Genomic DNA, 21,595 nt, shown 5'->3' with positions numbered 1-21,595 from the left:
GCATTCCCTTGGCCCAATACTTGTGCTAGATGGGCGCGTCACTGCCAAGGACTACCGAACCATTCTTGAGGACCATGTGCATCCGATGGTTCAAACATTGTATCCTGAAGGCGGTGCCGTGTATCAGGATGACAATGCACCAATACACACAGCAAGACTGGTGAAAGATTGGTTTGATGAACATGAAAGTGAAGTTGAACATCTCCCATAGCCTGCACAGTCACCAGATCTAAATATTATTGAGCCACTTTGTGGTGTTTTGGAGGAGCGAGTCAGGAAACGTTTTCCTCCACCAGTATCACGTAGTGACCTGGCCACTATCCTGCAAGAAGAATGGCTTAAAATCCCTCTGACCACTGTGCAGGACTTGTATATGTCATTCCCAAGATGAATTGATGCTGTATTGGCCGCAAAAGAAGGCCCTACACCATACTAATAAATTATTGTGGTCTAACACCAGGTGTTTCAGTTTCATTGTCCAACCCCTGTGGAAAGTGGAACTTTCTGGAAGGTGGTCATAATCTGCCAGTGTTTTGGGTTTTGAGTTTGAGTCTATTTACTTTCTCTGCACTGCCATGTTTCCACTTGCTTTGTTTCAGTTTATTCAGGTTTATCAGATTTCATTCTTGTGTTTAGATTACATTATGGGATTCCTAAATTTGATGTTTTAGTTTGTATTTCCTTGTAGATTATTTCCTCACTGTTTTTGTTATTTAGTTAGTTTCATGGTTAATTATTTCTGTTCATTTAGATGTTTTCTGTTGCCTCCCTTGACCCACTACTCATCTTAGCTGATTGACTAGCCTCCTTCAGTTGTCTCTTTTCTCTCTCACATCAGCTGTTCCAGAGTTTCCCTCTGATTATGTCCCTGGTCCATTGATCCATTACCCAACCTACCTCTGTATTTATTCTCTCTGGTTCTCTGACTATCTGCTTGCTACTCTGTTTCCATGTCAAATGTCATGCCCGTGTCTCATGTCCTGCCCTGGCTTGTAAGTTTTTTCAATTTAAATTATTAAAGAACTTTAGCTCACCCATGTGACTCTGAAGTTCTTGATCTGCATGTTGGTCCTGCAAACCTCCCAGACTAACATGACAAAGTGTGTTTTATATCTGGCATACAACTAAAACAGCATTTCAGAAAAAGAACATCAAATTTATAGTCAAACATGGTGGTGGCAATGTGATTGTTAGGAGCTGCTGGACAACTCAAAATAATAGATGGAACCATGAATTTGACTCTTTTCCAGAAAATCCTCAAGTATAATATCAGGCCATCAATTCGTAACCTTAATCCCAAACTTACTTGGCTTACGCAGCAAGACAACGACCCAAAGCACACAAGCAGGTTCACCTCAAAATGACACAGGAGAAACCTTCATAATGTGCTACAACAACATTTAATTTCCCTTTGGGATTAATAAAGTATTTTTGAATTGAATTGAATTGAATTGAGAAACAAAATGAATGTTTCTTAGAGCTCTTGCCAAAGTCCAGAATTAAATCTCTTTGAGATGTTTTGCTTTCCCTTAAATAGAGTGTTCATCTCTGAAAAAACCTCCATTGCAAACAGCGACAGTCATCCAACAGCAATATAATAGATGGATGGAAAATTTTTGCAAATTGTTATTGCTGCCAAGTTAGGTGAAACAAAAAAGCAAGAACATTTTAAATTTATAACAGGGTTAAAACTTTTTTCTTGTACTGTATTTATTGTTATTTTTTATATACAGTTAAGCAAAATTCAACTCCAAGATAAACATGTTTCAATTAACAAACTCTTTACTAGGCTACAACAATTTAACTAAAACTACCAAGCAAAATGAAGGAATAAAGAAAACAAATTACTTATGTACAACAAAGGAACAAGGGAATAAAGTGATGCAATAGTATCACAGCTTAATGTGCAATTGTGTTTAAGAACCAATGTTTATCTTAAAAAACTTGGAAATGAGGTTGAATAAGTTTTACAACTAATTAGGAACAATAATTGGTATGTCTTCAAACAACCAGCCAACATGCAAAATCAGAAGAGAAGATAAAAAAATATTTTAATAAAATAATGTTTAAAAGAAATTACTAAACTAGTAATCAACCATTTTGAATGATTGTTTCTTTATGTTGTTTAATTTTCCATCCTTATCTATATTAAATAATATTTAAGAAAATATTATTTGCTGGACCTTTTGGACAATTGATCTTAACGTTTTAACTAGAAAACACATGGACTACTACTGAATTCTTGAATTGTATTGTGCTTAATTTTTTTGCTTTTTGTTTTTCTCTTTGGGCTCCTCTGCTCCAACTGTTTCTCGTCACTTCCTATATTATTCTGCCTACCTCCTGTCTGCATTTGGGTCCTGTGGCTGCACAAAACATGACACTATTCCTACTAAAACATAGGAGAAGTGTGAAATTCTCAGTAATTTCTCATTTGTATTGCTCAGTCATGTCATTGTATGACACAATAAAAGGCTTAAAATCAATTTGTAGATTCTAAGCTACATTTAAAAGCAATTTGTTTTGGAAGAAAATACTAAATTTCAGTGTTTCTTATCAGAGTGTTTGTTCTAAGCTATCAATCCTCCCCCTGCTGTGACTCAACCAATGTGTTGTCGTTCAGACAGAGGCTAATGTTAGAGCACTTCAGTGAGTAGGCAACGGACAGTCCCTGTAATGCAACACAGACCAGTTCATGCAGCCAGATCTCCTCCTCTTCATCCTCCTTCTGCTCTTCTTATTCTACATTGTTAACTCTGTGCTCAATACTTTGACTCATCATCAGTCTCCAAATTGGGGCAGTTTTAGTGTTTGCAGAACTTGTATTCACATTAGCACATGAAAGACTAGACACACAACTTTGATGGTTTAAGCTAATGGGATCTTTAGTTGAATAAAAATCTCCCCCCATAATTTTCTGTCAGGTTTTTGTTTTATTTGCCTAATGGAAAATACAAGCAATGCACATTTTAATTTTTGATTATTACCATAGAATATTTTAGGGCTAATGTATATAAATAAAAAGTACATAAATCCATAAATAATATTAAAGTATTAGCTGACTGACATTTCCTTAAAATGAAAAAGGTTATTATTGGGCGAATATGCATACTTAGAGTACCAGTCAGAAGTTAACATACACTCATCATTGTTGTGAATGTTGTATTTATTTTGGTTGGTTATGATCTTGACCTGCTCTCTTTTCAGGGGACTGATTCTACAATGTACAAATGTCATAAATAAAAAAGAAAAGGACCATAACTTTTGTCAGAACGGTTTGTTTTTTAGTTGCGGCTTATTAATAAAGTGGCTTATTATTTAAAATGCACTTACTGTCCAATATTGATCCTGCTTTCTAATTGAGGTCTGCTTTTTCCAGTTTTATTTTTAAGAACCGTAACTTGTAAACTTTGTTTATTCAATTCTCTTTTTCAAATTAAAACTAATAATCAAAGGAAAAAAGCTATATGGTTCCTAAAAAAGGTGCATTAAAGCACGTGTCTGATCTACTGTCTGATTTATGGTAGACTAAAACAGAGTGCATGCTGTGGTTTGATGTGTTTACAGACAAAAAAAGTGAGGAGTTTTGGCTTTTTAATGTACAAGAAAGAAAAAAATTACCTGCCAATCACTGATCTGAGCAAATCAGGTGCAGATTTACCCTTTTCAGTTTCTCTTTTCTCTTGAAAAATTGGAATATCACTGCTCTGAATTGTAAAGGCATTAATTAGTACTGTAATTAGTGCTTAATGTTATGTTCAGGCAGCAAAAATACCTCCCAGATTGTTCTAATTTCGACAAACTTGTCAGACTTTACATTATGACTACTAGCTTTGAGCCACACTTGTTGTGCTGTACTTGTTTCAACCAGAATAAGATGCATGGCACCAATATTAAAGTTTGCAATAAATATATTTTTTATGTCAGCATGACAGCCAAGAGTCCTAATTATCTTACTAAAATCTTTAACAGTTTCTTAATTTATGAAGCTGTGACGTTACTGGATGCAAATAGATAAATTATTCATCTGATCTTGTTCTATATTTTAGATTAGAGTTTTGGGCATGTGAAGATATTGTAATATCTCAAGGGCAAACATAGATTGACAATGCTTTACATAATTTTCTGTGGCAGTAAGTGAAGCAAAACAAGCATCCTTGAGCGTAACCAAACATCATAAAACAACCCTGAATTCATCATAACTCTGGGAACTCATGTGGACCGACAGTCATGAATGATGCATGAACATCAAAGATGAGGTTGTCAAACTGTTTGGTATGAAGAAGAACTTTCCTTGTAATAATTTCCATCCTAATCCTCATACTGAAAATATTTACCCAAATTGCTTTTTAGAATAGCAGTGAGGCCAGTCAGAAGAAAACATTTGGGTTACAGATTGTAAGAATTATGATTATTGATTATTTAATATTAATCAAGAATTATAATTTAAAATCATAATTTGAAAAAGATTAATTTCTTAACCTAAAATCATTACTTACGAATTGAAACCAGAGATGTCCTCTGGTGTTGTAATTATGGCTCAAAGCCCTTGATAATTACAATTATTAAACTCTCAGTAATAATTGATAACTATTACTAGATGTCACTGTTTAATCAATCGCTTCACTGAAGGTGGGGGAACTTTGACCTTATTTTGACAGACAAATCACTCTTGCTCAAAATAAACACAAACGCTTTCTCTTTATCTACGTGAATATTTATTAAATCAACAGCCCTGATACACCTCACTATTCTGATTCAATAATTTTCACCTCATCAAACATGTAAAAATTCTACATAAAAGGGGTAAAATAACTAACTAAACAAGATAAAACAACATTGAGTTTGTATGAAAGCCAAACCAGCAGTTATGGCAAAAACAAGAGAAAATATGGTACTGGGCGAAGCTTTGGGAGCGGCCTCCACCAGGCTGCAGTCATAAAACCCCCAAAGTTGGAGCCCAGTGAAACACAAAGGGTCATAAAACCTTTAGGGGGTAACCAGTGGAAAAACACAAAGAGTGAAGACAAAGGAATAATGAGTATTCCACCATGTGGTTCTAGTAGTCCAACTTTAAGTTCACCTGAGTCTGTGCTCAGGTGTACAAACACCGTGAGACACACAGGGCTTCAAAGCGCAGCGGCTTTCAGAGTCCAACAGCAATCAAAGTTTCAATAAGACATTGCATGCACATACAACTTAGAACACATTTGACTATAAGTGGCAATTCTAAATCGCTCTAAAATCCTACTGTATTCTTCCCAAGCTATTTCTAATAGAAATAAAACAAAACGGGATTACTTGGTGTCATCTTCTCTGAAGCAGAAGGAGAGAGGGGGGGGGTCAAAAGGAGAAAAATATGACGGACCGTCAGCTGTCGACTGGAACAAAAACAAAGAGGAAAATATTTGCTCCTTGGAAAACCTTCGTGGGTTTTGCTTGGTTACGTGTTAAATCCACGTCTTCAATCGGTAAAGTAAAGTCTGCTGGGCTTCTTATCCCAGAAACCTTTTCTCATGAGTTTTGGCCAGTGGGGAGAATTAATGAAAACTTACGTGTGGTTTCTTCTCCAGAAGGATGCGGGCCTCTGTTGCGTGGAAACCGGTCTCAGTTTCCAGTGGGGAAAAGCAAAGGTGGGCGTCTCCGGTGTCCTTATATAGTCCACTGTGACATCAGAGCTGCGACGCCCCTTCCTATCAGCTGCAATTCCTGCTGGGAGTTGTGGTAGCAGACCGTACTGGGTTATATAGTAGCAGATGACACTGGGAGGTACAGTAGCGAACAAATGGTCCAACAAGATGCACCAATCAAATTGGATGCCTATTTTCTGATGTCCAATTTTTGAAAACCATTGATCTGCCAATCCAAAGTTGATTTAGATTTTTCTAAGAATCATAATATAGTTGGCCTTTCCAGCCATCCTGACAAAATTATTTTAGATTTGACATTGTAAACTATCTTCCACATCTTATAGTATCATTGACTAAAACCTTAAATGGATAAAACAGAACAAATGCAATAAACCTTCCTGTTATCTGCAAAAGGTCTTGATCTCTTTGTCTCATTCACAGCCTAAATAAACTGCAGACCTACCTAAACATATTGTAGAAAATACTGTTTCCCTTTTAATATGTTCCTTCATCTCTGTGCCTCCTTTGATTTCATTTTAAACACAACTGATACTGAAAATAGCCAAATTTGAGTCTTCTTCCATCAGTAAAAACATACTCACCTAAGAGTGTTGTTTTTACCATGACCTGCAAGCAAGCTGAAAATTTGAAGACTTGTATTTTAATTAAAGATAGATCTCAACAAATGTCTTCTTTTATAAATCAACTGAATTGTTTCAAGTTCTAGTTGCTTCAACCAGTTTGTTGACAGCTCAGTGACCTGAACTAAGTTGAAAGCAGTCATCTTTAGATTTGTTGTGGCATTTCCAAATAGAAAATACATGCACACAACACCAATTTCCAAGCAGTGTATTCACTGACATGAATAGAGTGTTTGACCCTTAGTTTAATAAGAACTTTTAACGTCCATTGCTGCAGGGTATGACATGACTCATGTACCATCGTGTAGCATAAATACATAGCGTTTCTCTGAACGGGGAAGTATATGTCCTTAACTTTAGTAGCAGCATTTAAATAAAAGAAAGTGAGGCTATAGCTGTCAGTTAAATCCCAACTTTTCTGTCTAAATAATCTCACAGTCTGTTTATCTCAAATCAGATTCTCATTTCTAGTTTTTCTCTAATCAAGTCGCTAAACTCTGGAGCGAAGATAAGGCTGTGAAAAGTCAGAATAGTCTTGAATAGCTTCAGGGGCAAACCTCTGGAGATGTGCAGTTAGTCTTTCATCCCGTGCATCTGAATGTGCTTACATGTCAGCGCTGTAACAGAGCGACGGTGATCGCTACTGACAAGCTACAGTGATGTTGCAGCAGTTCGTTTGCAGTATTACACAACATCCTCGACCGCTGAAATCTCAGCACTGCCATGGATTATTCAAGGACAACAAGCTGTGAGCTATACAAAGTGATATCAAATCCAAAGATTATATCCGCGTAGTGAATCATTTTGGAAGCTCTTTAGAGGAGCTGCTTTGTGAATTTGGAGAAGTTAGTTTTAAAGATTATGTAGGTTTTTTTTGCTTCTGTCAAGCAGATTATTAGCCTTTGATTCAGTTGATTCATTTCCTGGTGGGACATTATCATGAAGGTGGTTAAAGTATTGATAATTAGATAAGTGCTGATAATTTGTTAAACAGGAAATAGTGTTTTCCATGAAGCTGAGTGGAAATTTAAAACCTTTTTAGTAAAAGGTTGCAAGGCTGCAAAAGAAGCAATTGATTTAAACTTCTTATTTAAATGAAATATTTAGAATCTTTTACATTTTAAAAAAAGAAGGCGATTCAGTAAATCACATTCCACCTTCTCAAGCACTGAAATCAAACTATCTATCCTTCACAAACTTTCAGTGTTTTCTTAGCCGCTTTAAGGGTTTTCCCCTCTCTGTGTCCTCTTGAATCATTCCTCGGATGATGTTCTTGCAGTTTATGTAAAGAATGTGTAGGTGGAAGGTTTACAACGCTTTTTCATGCAGTGAAATGTTCAAATCTATTCTTCTTCTTAACACCCCAGTGGCTGCAGGGCATGTCTACGACAGTATCCATTGGCTGCTGTAGATTTCCTTATGTCATCTTTTTTTAGCATGCGGACTGTATCTAGTTGTGTTCCTCAGATTAGAATTAATCCAGCAACTGTTGCCGCTCTCTCTAAATGCATAATGAGCATGCCTATATGTGTGTGTGTATATATATATATATATATATATATATGGAGTCACACATTGGGGGAAAACATGTAGTTTTACTAAGAGGGAACTCCAGCCAGCATGTAACAGCACTGCCTGAGGAGGAACACCTACTCAGCCTTGACTTTGTATATGCCCTGTTCTTTCAATGTGGTTTGGTCATCTGTGACATATTGTGCAACATAGCAGAGCGTAATGTGTTTAAAAATAAAAATGCTTAAATGTTTTTACAAAAAGATATCATTTTAACTATTTCCTCCTTGCCTTTGATTCTGTGCTCAAACTGAACCAGAGGGCCATCATAAAATTATATTTAATGGTTTTAGGCATTGTCAAATGCATTGACAAGCAGTTTATTCACTCAAAAAGGCTGAATGTCTGTACACTTAACTCTAACCAGTAAATCTAGTAAATCTACTTAGGGGGCAATTACCTTTTTTCACTGTCATGTTGGTTCGGAGAGCCATTTCCCCTTATTAAAACAATATCTTTTGTACAAGTCATGTTTGTAAATGAGAAGTGGTTCTCAAACATTTAATATAAAATAAAGTTTTAGAAAACTGCTTTTGCACTTTTTATCCTTAAATGTTTTAAGTGGGACAGCAATCTAAAAGAAACAGGCAAATTCTGTAAGGAGGAAGCAGGCAAATACGTTTTTGCAGCTCTGTACTGGAAACATACCAAACCAAAGACAAGCCACTCTTCTATCCTTACTTGTATGGTGGAAAAATAACCTCCCACCAAGCATCAATACCGAAAGAGACAAGTTATCGCAAAAAGAGGCAGCATTTAATCTGTTAAATCTTGTGATATCTACTGGCGATTCTGTCCCAGAAAATTCACCTCCTCATCTTTCTTGGAGCTTTCCTTTATCCAGCTTCTTAATAGGGCTTTCTTTTTGTAGACTTCTTCCTTGCATCTGGTTTGCAGGCTAGGAAAGCAGCTCAACGCTACTTCTTTTCAGAAATGCAGCTTTCAGAGTTCAGCTTTCCCGTGCACGTTGCTGCATCCCTCCATTAGTAGATCCAGTGAAAAACCAAAACATCCACACTGTTTGTAGCACAGTTCAAAGACGTGTTTAAAACAGTGGTGCTGTTGTATCTGCCTGTTACGCCTAACAAGGTGGTGAGAGCTGGAACGACCGAAAGGTGAGGGAGAAGTAGAGAGCGGGGGGGGGACAACAATGACAGGCAGATGTGGGTGTTTGCACTGCGATGAAAATAAGACGGGAGCTGAAAAAAAGTGAGAAGAGCTAGCTTTTTCCATCTGGGTGTTAGTCATGCATAGAAACATCCAGTGTTAATATTCTCAACTGAAACATATACAGGTCCTTCTCAAAATATTAGCATATTGTGATAAAGTTCATTATTTTCTATAATGTCATGATGAAAATTTAACATTCATATATTTTAGATTTATTGCACACTAACTGAAATATTTCAGGTCTTTTATTGTCTTAATACAGATGATTTTGGCATACAGCTCATGAAAACCCAAAATTCCTATCTCACAAAATTAGCATATTTCATCCGACCAATAAAAGAAAAGTTTTTTTAATACAAAAAATGTCAACCTTCAAATAATCATGTACAGTTATGCACTCAATACTTGGTCGGGAATCCTTTGGCAGAAATGACTGCTTCAATGCGGCGTGGCATGGAGGCAATCAACCTGTGGCACTGCTGAGGTCTTATGGAGGCCCAGGATGCTTCAATAGCGGCCTTTAGCTCATCCAGAGTGTTGGGTCTTGAGTCTCTCAACGTTCTCTTCACAATATCCCACAGATTCTCTATGGGGTTCAGGTCAGGAGAGTTGGCTGGCCAATTGAGCACAGTGATACCATGGTCAGTAAACCATTTACCAGTGGTTTTGGCACTGTGAGCAGGTGCCAGGTCGTGCTGAAAAATAAAATCTTCATCTCCATAAAGCTTTTCAGCAGATGGAAGCATGAAGTGCTCCAAAATCTCCTGATAGGTAGCTGCATTGACCCTGCCCTTGATAAAACACAGTGGACCAACACCAGCAGCTGACACGGCACCCCAGACCATCACTGACTGTGGGTACTTGACACTGGACTTCTGGCATTTTGGCATTTCCTTCTCCCCAGTCTTCCTCCAGACTCTGGCACCTTGATTTCCGAATGACATGCAGAATTTGCTTTCATCCGAAAAAAGTACTTTGGACCACTGAGCAACAGTCCAGTGCTGCTTCTCTGTAGCCCAGGTCTGGGGAATGCGGCACCTGTAGCCCATTTCCTGCACACGCCTGTGCACGGCGGCTCTGGATGTTTCTACTCTAGACTCAGTCCACTGCTTCCGCAGGTCCCCCAAGGTCTGGAATCGGCCCTTCTCCACAATCTTCCTCAGGGTCCGGTCACCTCTTCTCGTTGTGCAGCGTTTTCTGCCACACTTTTTCCTTCCCACAGACTTCCCACTGAGGTGCCTTGATACAGCACTCTGGGAACAGCCTATTTGTTCAGAAATTTCTTTCTGTGTCTTACCCTCTTGCTTGAGGGTGTCAATAGTGGCCTTCTGGACAGCAGTCAGGTCGGCAGTCTTACCCATGATTGGGGTTTTGAGTGATGAACCAGGCTGGGAGTTTTAAAGGCCTCAGGAATCTTTTGCAGGTGTTTAGAGTTAACTCGTTGATTCAGATGATTAGGTTCATAGCTCGTTTAGAGACCCTTTTAATGATATGCTAATTTTGTGAGATAGGAATTTTGGGTTTTCATGAGCTGTATGCCAAAATCATCCGTATTAAGACAATAAAAGACCTGAAATATTTCAGTTAGTGTGCAATGAATCTAAAATATATGAATGTTAAATTTTCATCATGACATTATGGAAAATAATGAACTTTATCACAATATGCTAATATTTTGAGAAGGACCTGTAGAGCAGAAAAATACCATAGCATCCCTTATGTGATAAAGTAAATGATACATGTCTTCATGGGATCAGGGGAATGTACTTATTGACTGATATTTATGAGGTAAAATGTATCATTTTATTTGTCCTTTAGGAGAAAAGCCTTCCTAGCCAAATTCGACAAACCTTTTTACAGAATTGATTGATGCTAGATGAGCTGTTCATTTTATGGTTGCTAGCTTTGTTCTAATATGCTGAAGTAAAGAGAAACATGTGAATTTCTCATTTAAGAAGGATTGATCCATCCATTGTCTGTATACGCTTATCCGTGCAGGATCGAGGGGGTGGTTGGTGGGAGGTGGAAGGGGGTGCTCCAGCGGTTATTAGGGTGAAAGGTGGTATGTGGCCATGCTGGACAGGTCTCCAGCACAGGACAAATAACCATTGACACACACACACAAACAAACACCCATGCCAAAAGAGAATTTAGAGAGCGCCACTAAGATAGCAGTCATATTTTTGGACTGTGGGAGGAAGCTAGAATACCTGGAGAGGAGAACCCATGCATGCACAAGGAGAACAAGCAACATCCATGCAGAAAAACCCCAGGCCAGGATTCAAACCTAGGAGCTTCTTGTTTCATGGCCATAATGCTAACCACTTCACCACCATGACCATCTAGTTCCAGGAAAATAATGTTCAAAACAGAAGCAGCTATGACGATAACTAAATACAAAAACAAAATATTTGAATTGACATTTCCCTGATTATGGAAGTGGAGTTATACTGAACTGAAGATTTTGACCTCTGAAACAGGTTCAGTGATCTTAATCCTGTTGAGAATGTTTGGCATGACTGGAAAACTGATGGTCGCACATGCTCTCAATCAAATCTGACCGAGCTAGGAGTTTTTCTTTACAAAGACGAATGGGAAAAATTTCAGCCTCTTGTGTCCAAAGTTTGTAGAGACATACTCCAAAAGACTTTCAGCTGTAGGTGCCGCAGACGGTGTTGTTGTACAAAGTATTTCCTTAGGGAAACTTAAATACAAGTACCCTCCCACTTCAAAATCATTTTAAAGAACACTTTCTGAACATTTCTATCTCCCTTTCTGTATTAAGAAACTGTTAAGTGCACATCAAAGGCTTATGAAAACACCATTATTGTCACTGTAAACATGAGGTATGTCTTTAATAAACAGGATGTTGGCACAGGCAAGGTTAAAAGCAAATGTTGGCAGAATTAACTGACCTCTAAAAACATATATATTTGCACTGATTGGATGATGAATGTAGACAATATTCCTCTAAATGAGCAGTTTACAGTATATAGCCTCTTTAAGCAATTTAATATTACTGAGAAGCTTCAGAGAATTGTGTTAGGATTTATATGGTGTACAGGGTCTGAATATAACAGCAGATTTGTTTATTTACCAAATTTGCCTCACTTGTTATACATCAGGGCAGAGGTCAGATCCTGTCCTGTGCTATTTATACTGTCTTTAAACATATATATCATGTGTAAATTAAACAAAATAGATAATGTCTCTTAAAACCAATTATTTATGGCAAAATGTGTTTCCACAGACCCACAGATGGACTCAGACAGGGCTTGTTAAAAATCTTTCATAGTGCAGAGCAGCCCAGCGCTGGAATATTTGCATGCTCGTGTTTTAGGGAATTTGTCCATATAAAGATGTGACTAGTGCACTGACTTCCCTATTATTGCTAGCTGATTAACCAAGCAGTTGCATTTGCAGAAAGGAGAAGTGAAGGGCAGTGGGCAGCAGAGCATGGCCACAGGGAGCAGACATCCCACATGGCAAACATTTATTCACATAGTTGCTCCTTCACTCACATGATTAACTCTCTTCACAACCTCACATACAATTTTTTAACTCCTGTGCAAGTTACTGTTAACTGTTAACTTTTGCATGAAATGTTTTGCAAAACTTTTACTTAAACCAGATCAAAGAGCTATTTTTTCTTCTGTATCCTGAACATGCCCCTTTTTTTCTCTGTGTCACCAGTCTGCTCCCAGTTCTCCCGGGGAGTTTACGCCATCTTCGGGTTCTACGACCGCAAGTCCATGAACACGCTGACCTCCTTCTGCGGTGCCCTGCACACTTCCTTCATCACCCCCAGCTTCCCCATTGACACCGATGTGCAGTTTGTCATCCAGATGAGGCCCAGCTTGAAAGGAGCCGTTCTCAGCCTGCTGGACCATTACAAGTGGGAGAAGTTCGTCTACCTCTACGACACCGACAGAGGTGAGAGTGTCCCTTGAAAAACAACACTGACGCACTCCACAGCAAAACACGATCAAACTGTAGCTCAGTAGCACATACGTGCCGTGACAGAAAAACATCCGGGTGGGGTAGAAGACCAAAGCCAGCTCAAGTATATGTTTCATTACACAATGTATATGATCAGGCTTTAATATGTAAATCCCTCATTTCAGTCCTTATTCTACGCAGTCAGATACATTTTATTCTCTGACAGTAATGATCCTAAATTGCGTCTGTATGTGGGTGAATCCTGCTCAGAGAGGCACTCAATAGTTCCTTGCTTCTGGAAAATGAGTCATTCACAGGTGCTGCTGATCTGTTGGTGTAGTTTGACTGCAGCCGTCTGAGTCTGTAATTCCAAAAAAAACAGCTGATTATAATTTCCCTCTAATTGGATTAGGTAAAGGGAGTGTGCAAAATCCTCCAACTTTTCTACGTGGTGTAGGGCCTCCAACATTCTTCGTGCAGGCCAGATCTATAGAGGGATGAAAGCATCAAGGGTCATAATTTGTGGGCGTTAAGAAACAGCAGAGCAATCTGTCTGGAAATAGACTACAAGCAAGTTATATACCAGCGGTACATGAACACAAACAGCTCTGATCTGAGGTTTATAAACTCCCCCACGATATGCATATCAATACCTTTTTTTAATATTAATTTATTTATATTTCTTTCTAGAGTAGATATACTGGAGCATAAAAGGATTTGCTTTAGTGATGCACCAATCAACCAACTGCCATTTTCTCCTTGATTTGCTCTCACTGATAATCAGTAGTACATTTTTGTTTTTTTAATCAAAAGTTTTTCTTGTGAATTACAATTTGTCGTATTGCATTATCTTGTTAGCTGTTGCTTGTGTGACATTTTTCATTCAACCAGAGATGCTAATTATTCTGTAGATAGAGTTTTGTTGGTCTTTACATGGGCTGAATGGTGGCATAGTTGGTAGCACTGTTGCCTTGCAGCAAGAAGGTCCTGGGTTCAACTCTTTCTGCATGGAATTTGCATGTTCTCCTTGTGGATGCATGGGTTCTCTCTGGGTACTCCGGCTTCCTCCCACAGTCCAAAGACATGCCTGTTAGGTTAATTGGTCTTTCTAAATTGGCCTTAGGTGTGTGAATAAGTGTGTGTTTGTGTGTTGCCCTGTGATGGACTGGCAACCTGTCCAGGTTGTACCCAACCTCTCAATCATAGACTGCTGGAGATAGACACCAGTTTCCCTGCAACCCACTATGGAAGAAGCTGTATAGAAAATAAATGACTGGCTGGTCCTTATATTTGGACCGTAAGCTAGCCTGTAATCTGTGGTTGATTCCTATGTGCAACATGAATTCCAATAACCACCCACCTCCCATGCTGACATGCTTTAGACCAGATGAAATGCTTTGAGTGTCCTAGACAGCTGTAGGTGCTCTGTCATGACACTCCCTGTACAGTTTTAATAAAAAGGCCTTAATATTTTGCTGAGGTTGTACAGGTGTTGTTAAAGGTGTTGATTGACTCTAGTCTTCCTTCAGCTTCTAGTTGGTGGTGAACATTTCTGTTCTTAATTTCTAGATGCAATTGTTCTCCAAGCTGACAGTGACTGTTTTGGTAGTGCTCCAAACATTGCAAGGTGGCTCCAGCTCTGAACACATTTAAAGGAGGGACATTTCTTGATTTGCTCCAAGCTGCTCTGTCTTTACCTATTTAGCTGTGTGAGTTCAGGAAGACTGACCAACACACATGAAGTCCACCGTCATTTTTGTAGTCTTGGTTATGCTCCAGGTAATTCTGTTTCCCCCATGAATCAACCGATCCACCTCCTGTCTGTATGCAGACTCGTCACTGTCCTGGATCAGACCAGTCCGTCATCAACAGATCAGCTGAGGTGCAGTTATTTGTGTACAGGAAGGAGAGAAGTGGGGAGAGAACACACCCCTGGAAGGCACCAGTACCAGTGCTAATGGTTCTTGTGTGGGAGAAGATGCACCCCAGTTTCACCAGCTTCTACTGTTCAGTAAGGAAGCTGGTGATCCACTGACAGGTAGAGGCCGGCACTGTGTGCTGGGTGAGCTTCTGGTGGAGATTGTGTGGGTTGATGGTGTTGAAGGCACAGCTATGAGAAATATATATATAAAATATATATGCAAATCACTCTTGGCACAATTATTAGTACCCCTAAGAATTCAATTAAAATAAATGTAATAGAGGCATGTTCTTAATTTAGGTTTTATTTTTTAAAAGTTGATCAGAGCATTTAAGTTGTTTGGAGGCATTCTAGGAACTAAAAATCCATGACTTTCAGTTTCACTGGGGTATTAATATGGTGCGCAGCAGAGGCCTATTTCTCCTAACAGCTAGCAACAAAACTGGACAAGGAGTCAAATGATTGTGTAGGATGATAACTGAGTCTAAGATTGAGCTTTTTAGCAAGTCACCCTCCAGGTGGATTTGGCATGAAACAAAGGACGATTGTGCAAAAAAAAAAAAAACTCCCTATGTCCAATGTTAAGTATGAATGATCTGCTGTGGGCTTGTTTCTCTTCCAAAGACACTGGGGACCTTGCTAGGGAGCATGGCATCATTAACTCTCTGATATACCAGAACATAAAAAATGTATCTGGTAGACTCTACCAGTAAACTAAAATAGGTTGGTATTGGATCTTTTAACAAGATAACGATTCTAAACATAAGACCAAATCAACACAGAAATGGTTCACCAGACACAACAACAACCTTCATGTATGGTCAGTTCAGTCCTAAGACCTAAATCTCACAGTAAAGCTGGGTTGTGAGCTGAAGAGAAGAGTACAGAGAGGTTCTAGGAGTCTGCATGATCTACAAAGATGCAAAGAGGAATGGTAAAAGATTTATCTCTGAATGAATGTGCTCAAATTAAATATTTTATCTTTCAATGTCAGTGTGCAATTAAATTTTAACAATACAAGATGATGTTATTTTAAGGCTTTTTACACATCTTTACCAGGGTTTCCAATAAATATGGCTGGTTCTGTATGTTCAGTTATGCTTGACCTCATTAAGAAGCTTGTTATTGCTCCCACATGAGCAGAAACCTCGGTTTCATTGATCTGACCAACGTGTCTGAGGCAGATTGCAGAGTTTGATAACTGGTTGTCTGGTTTGGTGAGACAAGATATTTACCCAGTTATTGACTTTCATTGGTATTATCAACCATGTCTGAAGTGCCTCCTGATGTGGCCCTTGGATCCCTGCTTCACTTTGTTGTCCTGTTTCACCTGCTGTGTGGAGGCTGACAGGCCAACATCTGTAACACTTTAGCCACTTCCACAGTGGAAGAACAAGCTGAGGATTTCTTCATGCTGCACAGCTTGTGTTTGTTGAGAGACTGGTTAGTCGTCCTGTTTCGGCTCGGTTTGCTCATTCCCATCCAGAGGCAGTGTAGCCATCCAAATGTCACTTTAATCTACATCATAAGAGGAGAACATTATTTATGGGACTAAGGGGGGCAAGTGAGCAGTCTTTGGCGCTGATGTGAATGTTGATTGTTGATTTGGAAAAATGACCTTGATGTGATTCAGAAGGGTTTAAAATGGGTAGGTAAAATAATAATAAGTAATAATAATAATACTCATAATATGTAGAACAAAGCAAGGACATCCTAAAGTCAGACTGGAATAATAAAAAAAACAGAAAATACCACTCTCTGTCTGATCTTATAAAATAGTCATGGCCACACTTTCGGCACATTCCATGTGACTTTGTTTATTTTTTTATGTAAGAGTATAGGCTGTTTCACTCACCAAAACACTATCTGTATTATTTGATTTGGACAATAATAGAAAATAAAAGCCCAGAGATATTTCTGAATGTGGGCTAGCATTAACTTCAGATCAGATTTTAAATTCCAAATGGTATCGAGATCAAACAGGTTCAACTTTGCTTTGATGCTGGAGATTGGCCTACTCCGAAAGAGGCAATTCGAACGGCTGAAACAGTTTCAACTGACATCTTTGCATTAATTATCAAACTACAAGAAGAGTTCTTTCTTCAGGCTTGTCTTCACAGGGTTCTCTCTTCGATTCATGCAGCTCATTTTGAGGAACTGATTTCCAGATTAACAGAAGTTATACTGAAGGACAAACTAAAAAAGCAACAAAGTGTGTGGTCATTAAATATAGGTTCTTGTGCTGCAGTGCAACACTACCTATTTATCCTCATGTGCTGGCTAGGAAATGTCCTCATTAAATAGAATAATGGCTGCAGGGAGGAAAGACCCCTTAAACCGAAGAACATCTGGTCAGCACCAGCTGGCAGCTCATTGAAAGCCCTTGCCAACTCTTTTCATTTTTTTTTTGCAAATTTACTACAAATGGCTCCGATGCAGCATTTGATGTTATCGTAAATAATCATTTATATTTCCCGAAAGTGATTCATAGTTTTTTCTCAACTGAGTCAGTAATGAAGCATCCACTATTCCCACTGACAGTTGCTTGGCTCCAAATGACCTCTTTCTCCTTTAACTTCAATAGTTTTCCTTTTCCAAGCATGTGCACCATTATCATTAGATACGTTCTGCTTGCTAGTATCTCCCTGTTAACAGAAGTCATTTTGCAGTTACTCTTAATTTCATTTTCAAAGTATAACCCCATTAAAATAATAATTAAACAAAGGACTTGTCCAGACTGCCTGGACAAATGACACTTCCAACATTTCTATTTTTCAGATTGTAACCACAAACCTCAGTGCATTTTAGAATTATTTTGTATTTAACACCATAGCAAAGTAAGAAGAAGAGGATTAATGGTTTTCAAAAGCATTAAGAAAATTGATAAAAATCTTAAGTGTGGTTCATCTGTATTCAGCCCCCCAGAGTCAATACGTTTCAGAGCCAGCTTTACAGAAGCATCTAGAGAATGAAACTGATGCTCGTTCTTTGCAAAATAGTTTAAGTTTAGTAAGTTTGGATAAAGAGCATCCATGAAATGTGATTATCAACTCTTGCCACAGATACGTGGTAGGATTTGGGTCTGGACTATTTTAACGCATGAATGTTTTGATCTATTCAGTTCATTCTAGCTCTAGTTGTATGTTTAGGATTGTCCTGCTGGAAGGTGAATGTTTGTTACTTTCTTAAGACCCTTGCAGTTTTATGAGGTTTTCTTCCTAGATTACCCTGTAATAGCTCTATCCATCCTCTCTTCCGCTCTGACCAGCTTCCCAGTCCCTGTTGAAGAACAACTCCCCATGGTAGTGACAGCATTATGCTGTCAATGCATGTTTTACTGTAAATAGGATTTGTTAAGGTGCATGTGCAATGCTGCTGTTCTGTCTGTCACACAGTGTTATGCATGTAGGCCAAAAAGATTAATTTTAATGTCATTTGAGCACATCAGACCATTAGAATCACAATGAGAATCAGCTTTATCGGCCAAGTTCTTGTACACAAAGAATGAATTTGACTTCAGCTCCAATTTGCTTTCTTCATGATGCTGTTTGTTCACTGATGTTCTTTAACAAACCTCTGAGAACATTTTTAATATGCAATATCTTTAGAGGCATCAGGGTAAATGGGGCTGGAACAAACGGTACAACACACCTTTAAGATTTTTTGTTTGTTTGTAAAGCATTTTGAAAACGATGCATCCTTTTCTTTCCACTTCACGGTTATGGACTACTTTGTGTTGGTCACATAAAATCCCAACAAATACATATAAATTTGTGGGTGTAACATAATGAAATATTAAACAGTTTACAGACACCATATACCTCCATGACCTGATCTTGATTTAGCAAAAGAGACTTGAATGCTAGCGTTAGATCAAATGACCTAGTGCACGTTTGGATTGACAGAGATCACATCAACTATAAATGTTATATAATATAGTTTTTAATGAATTTTATTAATGTACATGTATGTTAGTGTCGCAACTGTTGAATCTGTGTAAAATAAATTAAACTATTAAATCAATAATAAATGTAGCATATTTCTGTTTAGTAAAAAAGAGCACTTTGGCATACCTAGTCAAAGCATACGCTCATCTATACTGAATTTAAGCACAGTGCATTAGTAAATGTGCTTGTTAAAGATCCTGTTGCAATACTCTCTGTCTCCCTCTCTGTTCCCGCTGCTTAATGAACTCTGCATAATGAAAAATGGATCTTTGGCTGCCATCAAAATGAAGCAGCACCATTTAGCAGCATTAATGGCAGCGCTCCCTGCTATCTCCTGCAGACAAATGGGGACATTGGGATTGGTACAGGGCTTGCATTTGATGTGTAATCACACTGCCCCGCTGCTGAATGTCTCTTTGCTTTCGTCTCTGCAAGGAAACATTTGATTAATTGCGCTCAGCTAAAGCGCTGCACTCAGCAGTTAGGCATATGGGCTGATTAACAAAGAAAAAAGGGAGGGAGAAAGATAGCAGATGTACCTCTCTGAGAACTCTGTGCCATAATCCTGTGCTCCCATTTAATGAAGCTGCAACCCTTTTGTTTAACCTCTTTTTAAACTGTGAGACCCCAATATTGGGATTTAGACACCGATTTATCAGTCGGGCTTCTCTGCTTGAAGGAAACTGGTATCTAGCTCTGTTCAAGGACTCCTTTAGGCTTCACAGTGAACGTCCAAAGAGCAAAGGGACACATGTAACAGAAAAAGTCCTTTTTTTTTTTTTGCTGGTTTCGAAGGATTTGGAAAACAAAAGGAAATAACTTGAAATAAGCTCCAAGGTTAAATCAAACAATCAGATTGTTAAACCTTTACAGAGTATCTTTTTTGAAGCCACCATCTAAGAATGGTTTTACTCCAGCTGAATAAATTTGAGCTTCTCTGCAGGACTAAGCTCGCCTTAAGATTTACTGCAAACATAGTGTGTTTGGAGAAGCCATTTGAAAGCTGCATGTTCATCTTTGAGTGTGTGTGTATACAGTATATGTATTTTGTGTGCTTAACCTCATTGGTGAAAACCCCAAAGAGCTATGTGTATTCACTGAGAAGGTACAGCTGAGGCGTTGGCTCCGAGTGTTTCTGCACGAACCAAGCCTTCTCTCTTTATAGTGTGCTTGATCCGCTCTGCCAAATACCCAAACTGGCAACGATTGATCCGTGCACTTTCAAACATAGAGAGGCTGTGCAGCTTTAAAAAGCTAACAAACAACATGTAGATCTCTTTCTCATTCTCTATTGCACTGAGCGCATAAAATCAACAGAATTGCTAAATTATTAATTGAGAAGCTGCTCTGCAGTTCAGGTGATGTTGTTTTTTTCTCAATTTCCTGCTTTTTGTGTTTGCATGGAAAACAAATCTCTATGTTGTATTTTTATGCAGTCCTTTCTTAATTAGAGGACATACATGTGAAAAGACTGGTGGAAAGTCTAGGCAGTGCAGACTTAAAGTGTCTTCTCAGTTTAAAAATAGGTGAGTCACACCCCTTGGTCTTTGTCTCATCAAAGGATATTTTACTCTGAGCATCACCACATGTTTATTTTTTTGCGGAAAAGGCCATGGCTAAATCAATATCGCAGACTTGAACAAAAGTGGGAAGTCAAAAAATAATTGAGTGGACGGTTCATGCAGCCCTCTGCTATTCATTATTTACTTTACACTTCAGGAGTTTGACATTATAGGCATCTAGGTATCCTTTGGATAATTATAAGCTACTGTGTCTCACATTTTTCACGTTTTGTCACATTGCAACCATATATTTTTACAAGACAGAATTTTATTTTAATTTTATGTGGTAGATCATAATCTCCATCTTCTCAACAACAACATCATTGTGAAGTGGGAGGTAAAGGATATGTGGTTTTCAAATAAATTTATGATTAAAAATCTGAAAAGTGGGGCGTGCACATGTGCTCAGCCCCTTTACTCTGATACCCTTAAAGAAAAACCAGACTACCTACAGAAGGTACATAATTAGTAAACAGAATCCACCCCATGTGTAATTTATTTTATTATAAATTTAACTGTTCTGTCAAGGCCTGTGGGGTTCATTAGAGAACTTTAGTGAACAAATAGCATCATGAAGACCAAGGAACACAGCACACAGGTCAGGCAGAAATTTGTGAAGATGTTTAAACCATAGCTAAGTTATTAGACATTTTCCCAAACTCTAAATTTCTTGCAGAGAGCTGCGATATCCATCATCCAAAAAAGAAGAGTACGACAAGCCTACCAAGACATGGCTGTTCACCTAAACCGTAACTCTGGAGGAGCTACAAAGATCCAGAGCTCATCCGGAGGAATCTGCTGACAGGAGTCATGAACTCCACAAATCTGTCATTGTTAATGACACTTTTTGGCCCACATACAAAGCACTTTGTGAAGATACAAGCTAACTAACACCCTAAACACACCTTTCCCATGGGGAAACATGGTGGCGGCAGCACCATGCTGTTGGGAGGTTTTTTTTTTCAGCAGAGACAGCAAAAATATTAAGAGATAATAGGAAGATTGATGGAGATAAATGCAGGAAAATGCTGAAAGAAAACTTGTATGCAAAAGACTTGCAGGTGTAACAGCTGTGAAAAATAGTTTTACAATGTATTGACAAAGTATTGTTTGGTAACTCTAATGCCATTTAGCAGCAGTTGTAGCTATGATGTAAGCCATGTGCCTGCAGAAACACATTTGGCCACATAGCTGCGAGCAAACCAATGATGAC

At 38.5% G+C, this 21,595-nt stretch overlaps 1 protein-coding gene across 7 annotated transcripts in view; it reads left to right on the top strand.

The window, feature by feature from the left end:
• The window catches only part of LOC124876617 (glutamate receptor 3-like), a 127,666-nt gene that overhangs the window by 8,513 nt on the left and 97,558 nt on the right, over positions 1 to 21,595 (top strand). For all 7 annotated transcript variants that reach the window (XR_007040342.1, XM_047379544.1, XM_047379538.1 and 4 more), the window contains exon 3: positions 12,707 to 12,946. Coding sequence is in view for 6 of the 7 variants with exons in the window: in XM_047379544.1 (XP_047235500.1) it covers positions 12,707 to 12,946 (240 nt within the window). In the remaining variant the exon portion in view is untranslated. The remainder of the gene's footprint in view (positions 1 to 12,706; positions 12,947 to 21,595) is intronic.

This window comes from Girardinichthys multiradiatus, chromosome 11 (genome assembly GCF_021462225.1).
Source record: "Girardinichthys multiradiatus isolate DD_20200921_A chromosome 11, DD_fGirMul_XY1, whole genome shotgun sequence".
NCBI classification, from domain to species: domain Eukaryota; kingdom Metazoa; phylum Chordata; class Actinopteri; order Cyprinodontiformes; family Goodeidae; genus Girardinichthys; species Girardinichthys multiradiatus.
The sequence above is the reverse complement of the archived record's forward strand: the minus strand, read 5'-3'. Positions and strand labels throughout refer to the sequence as shown.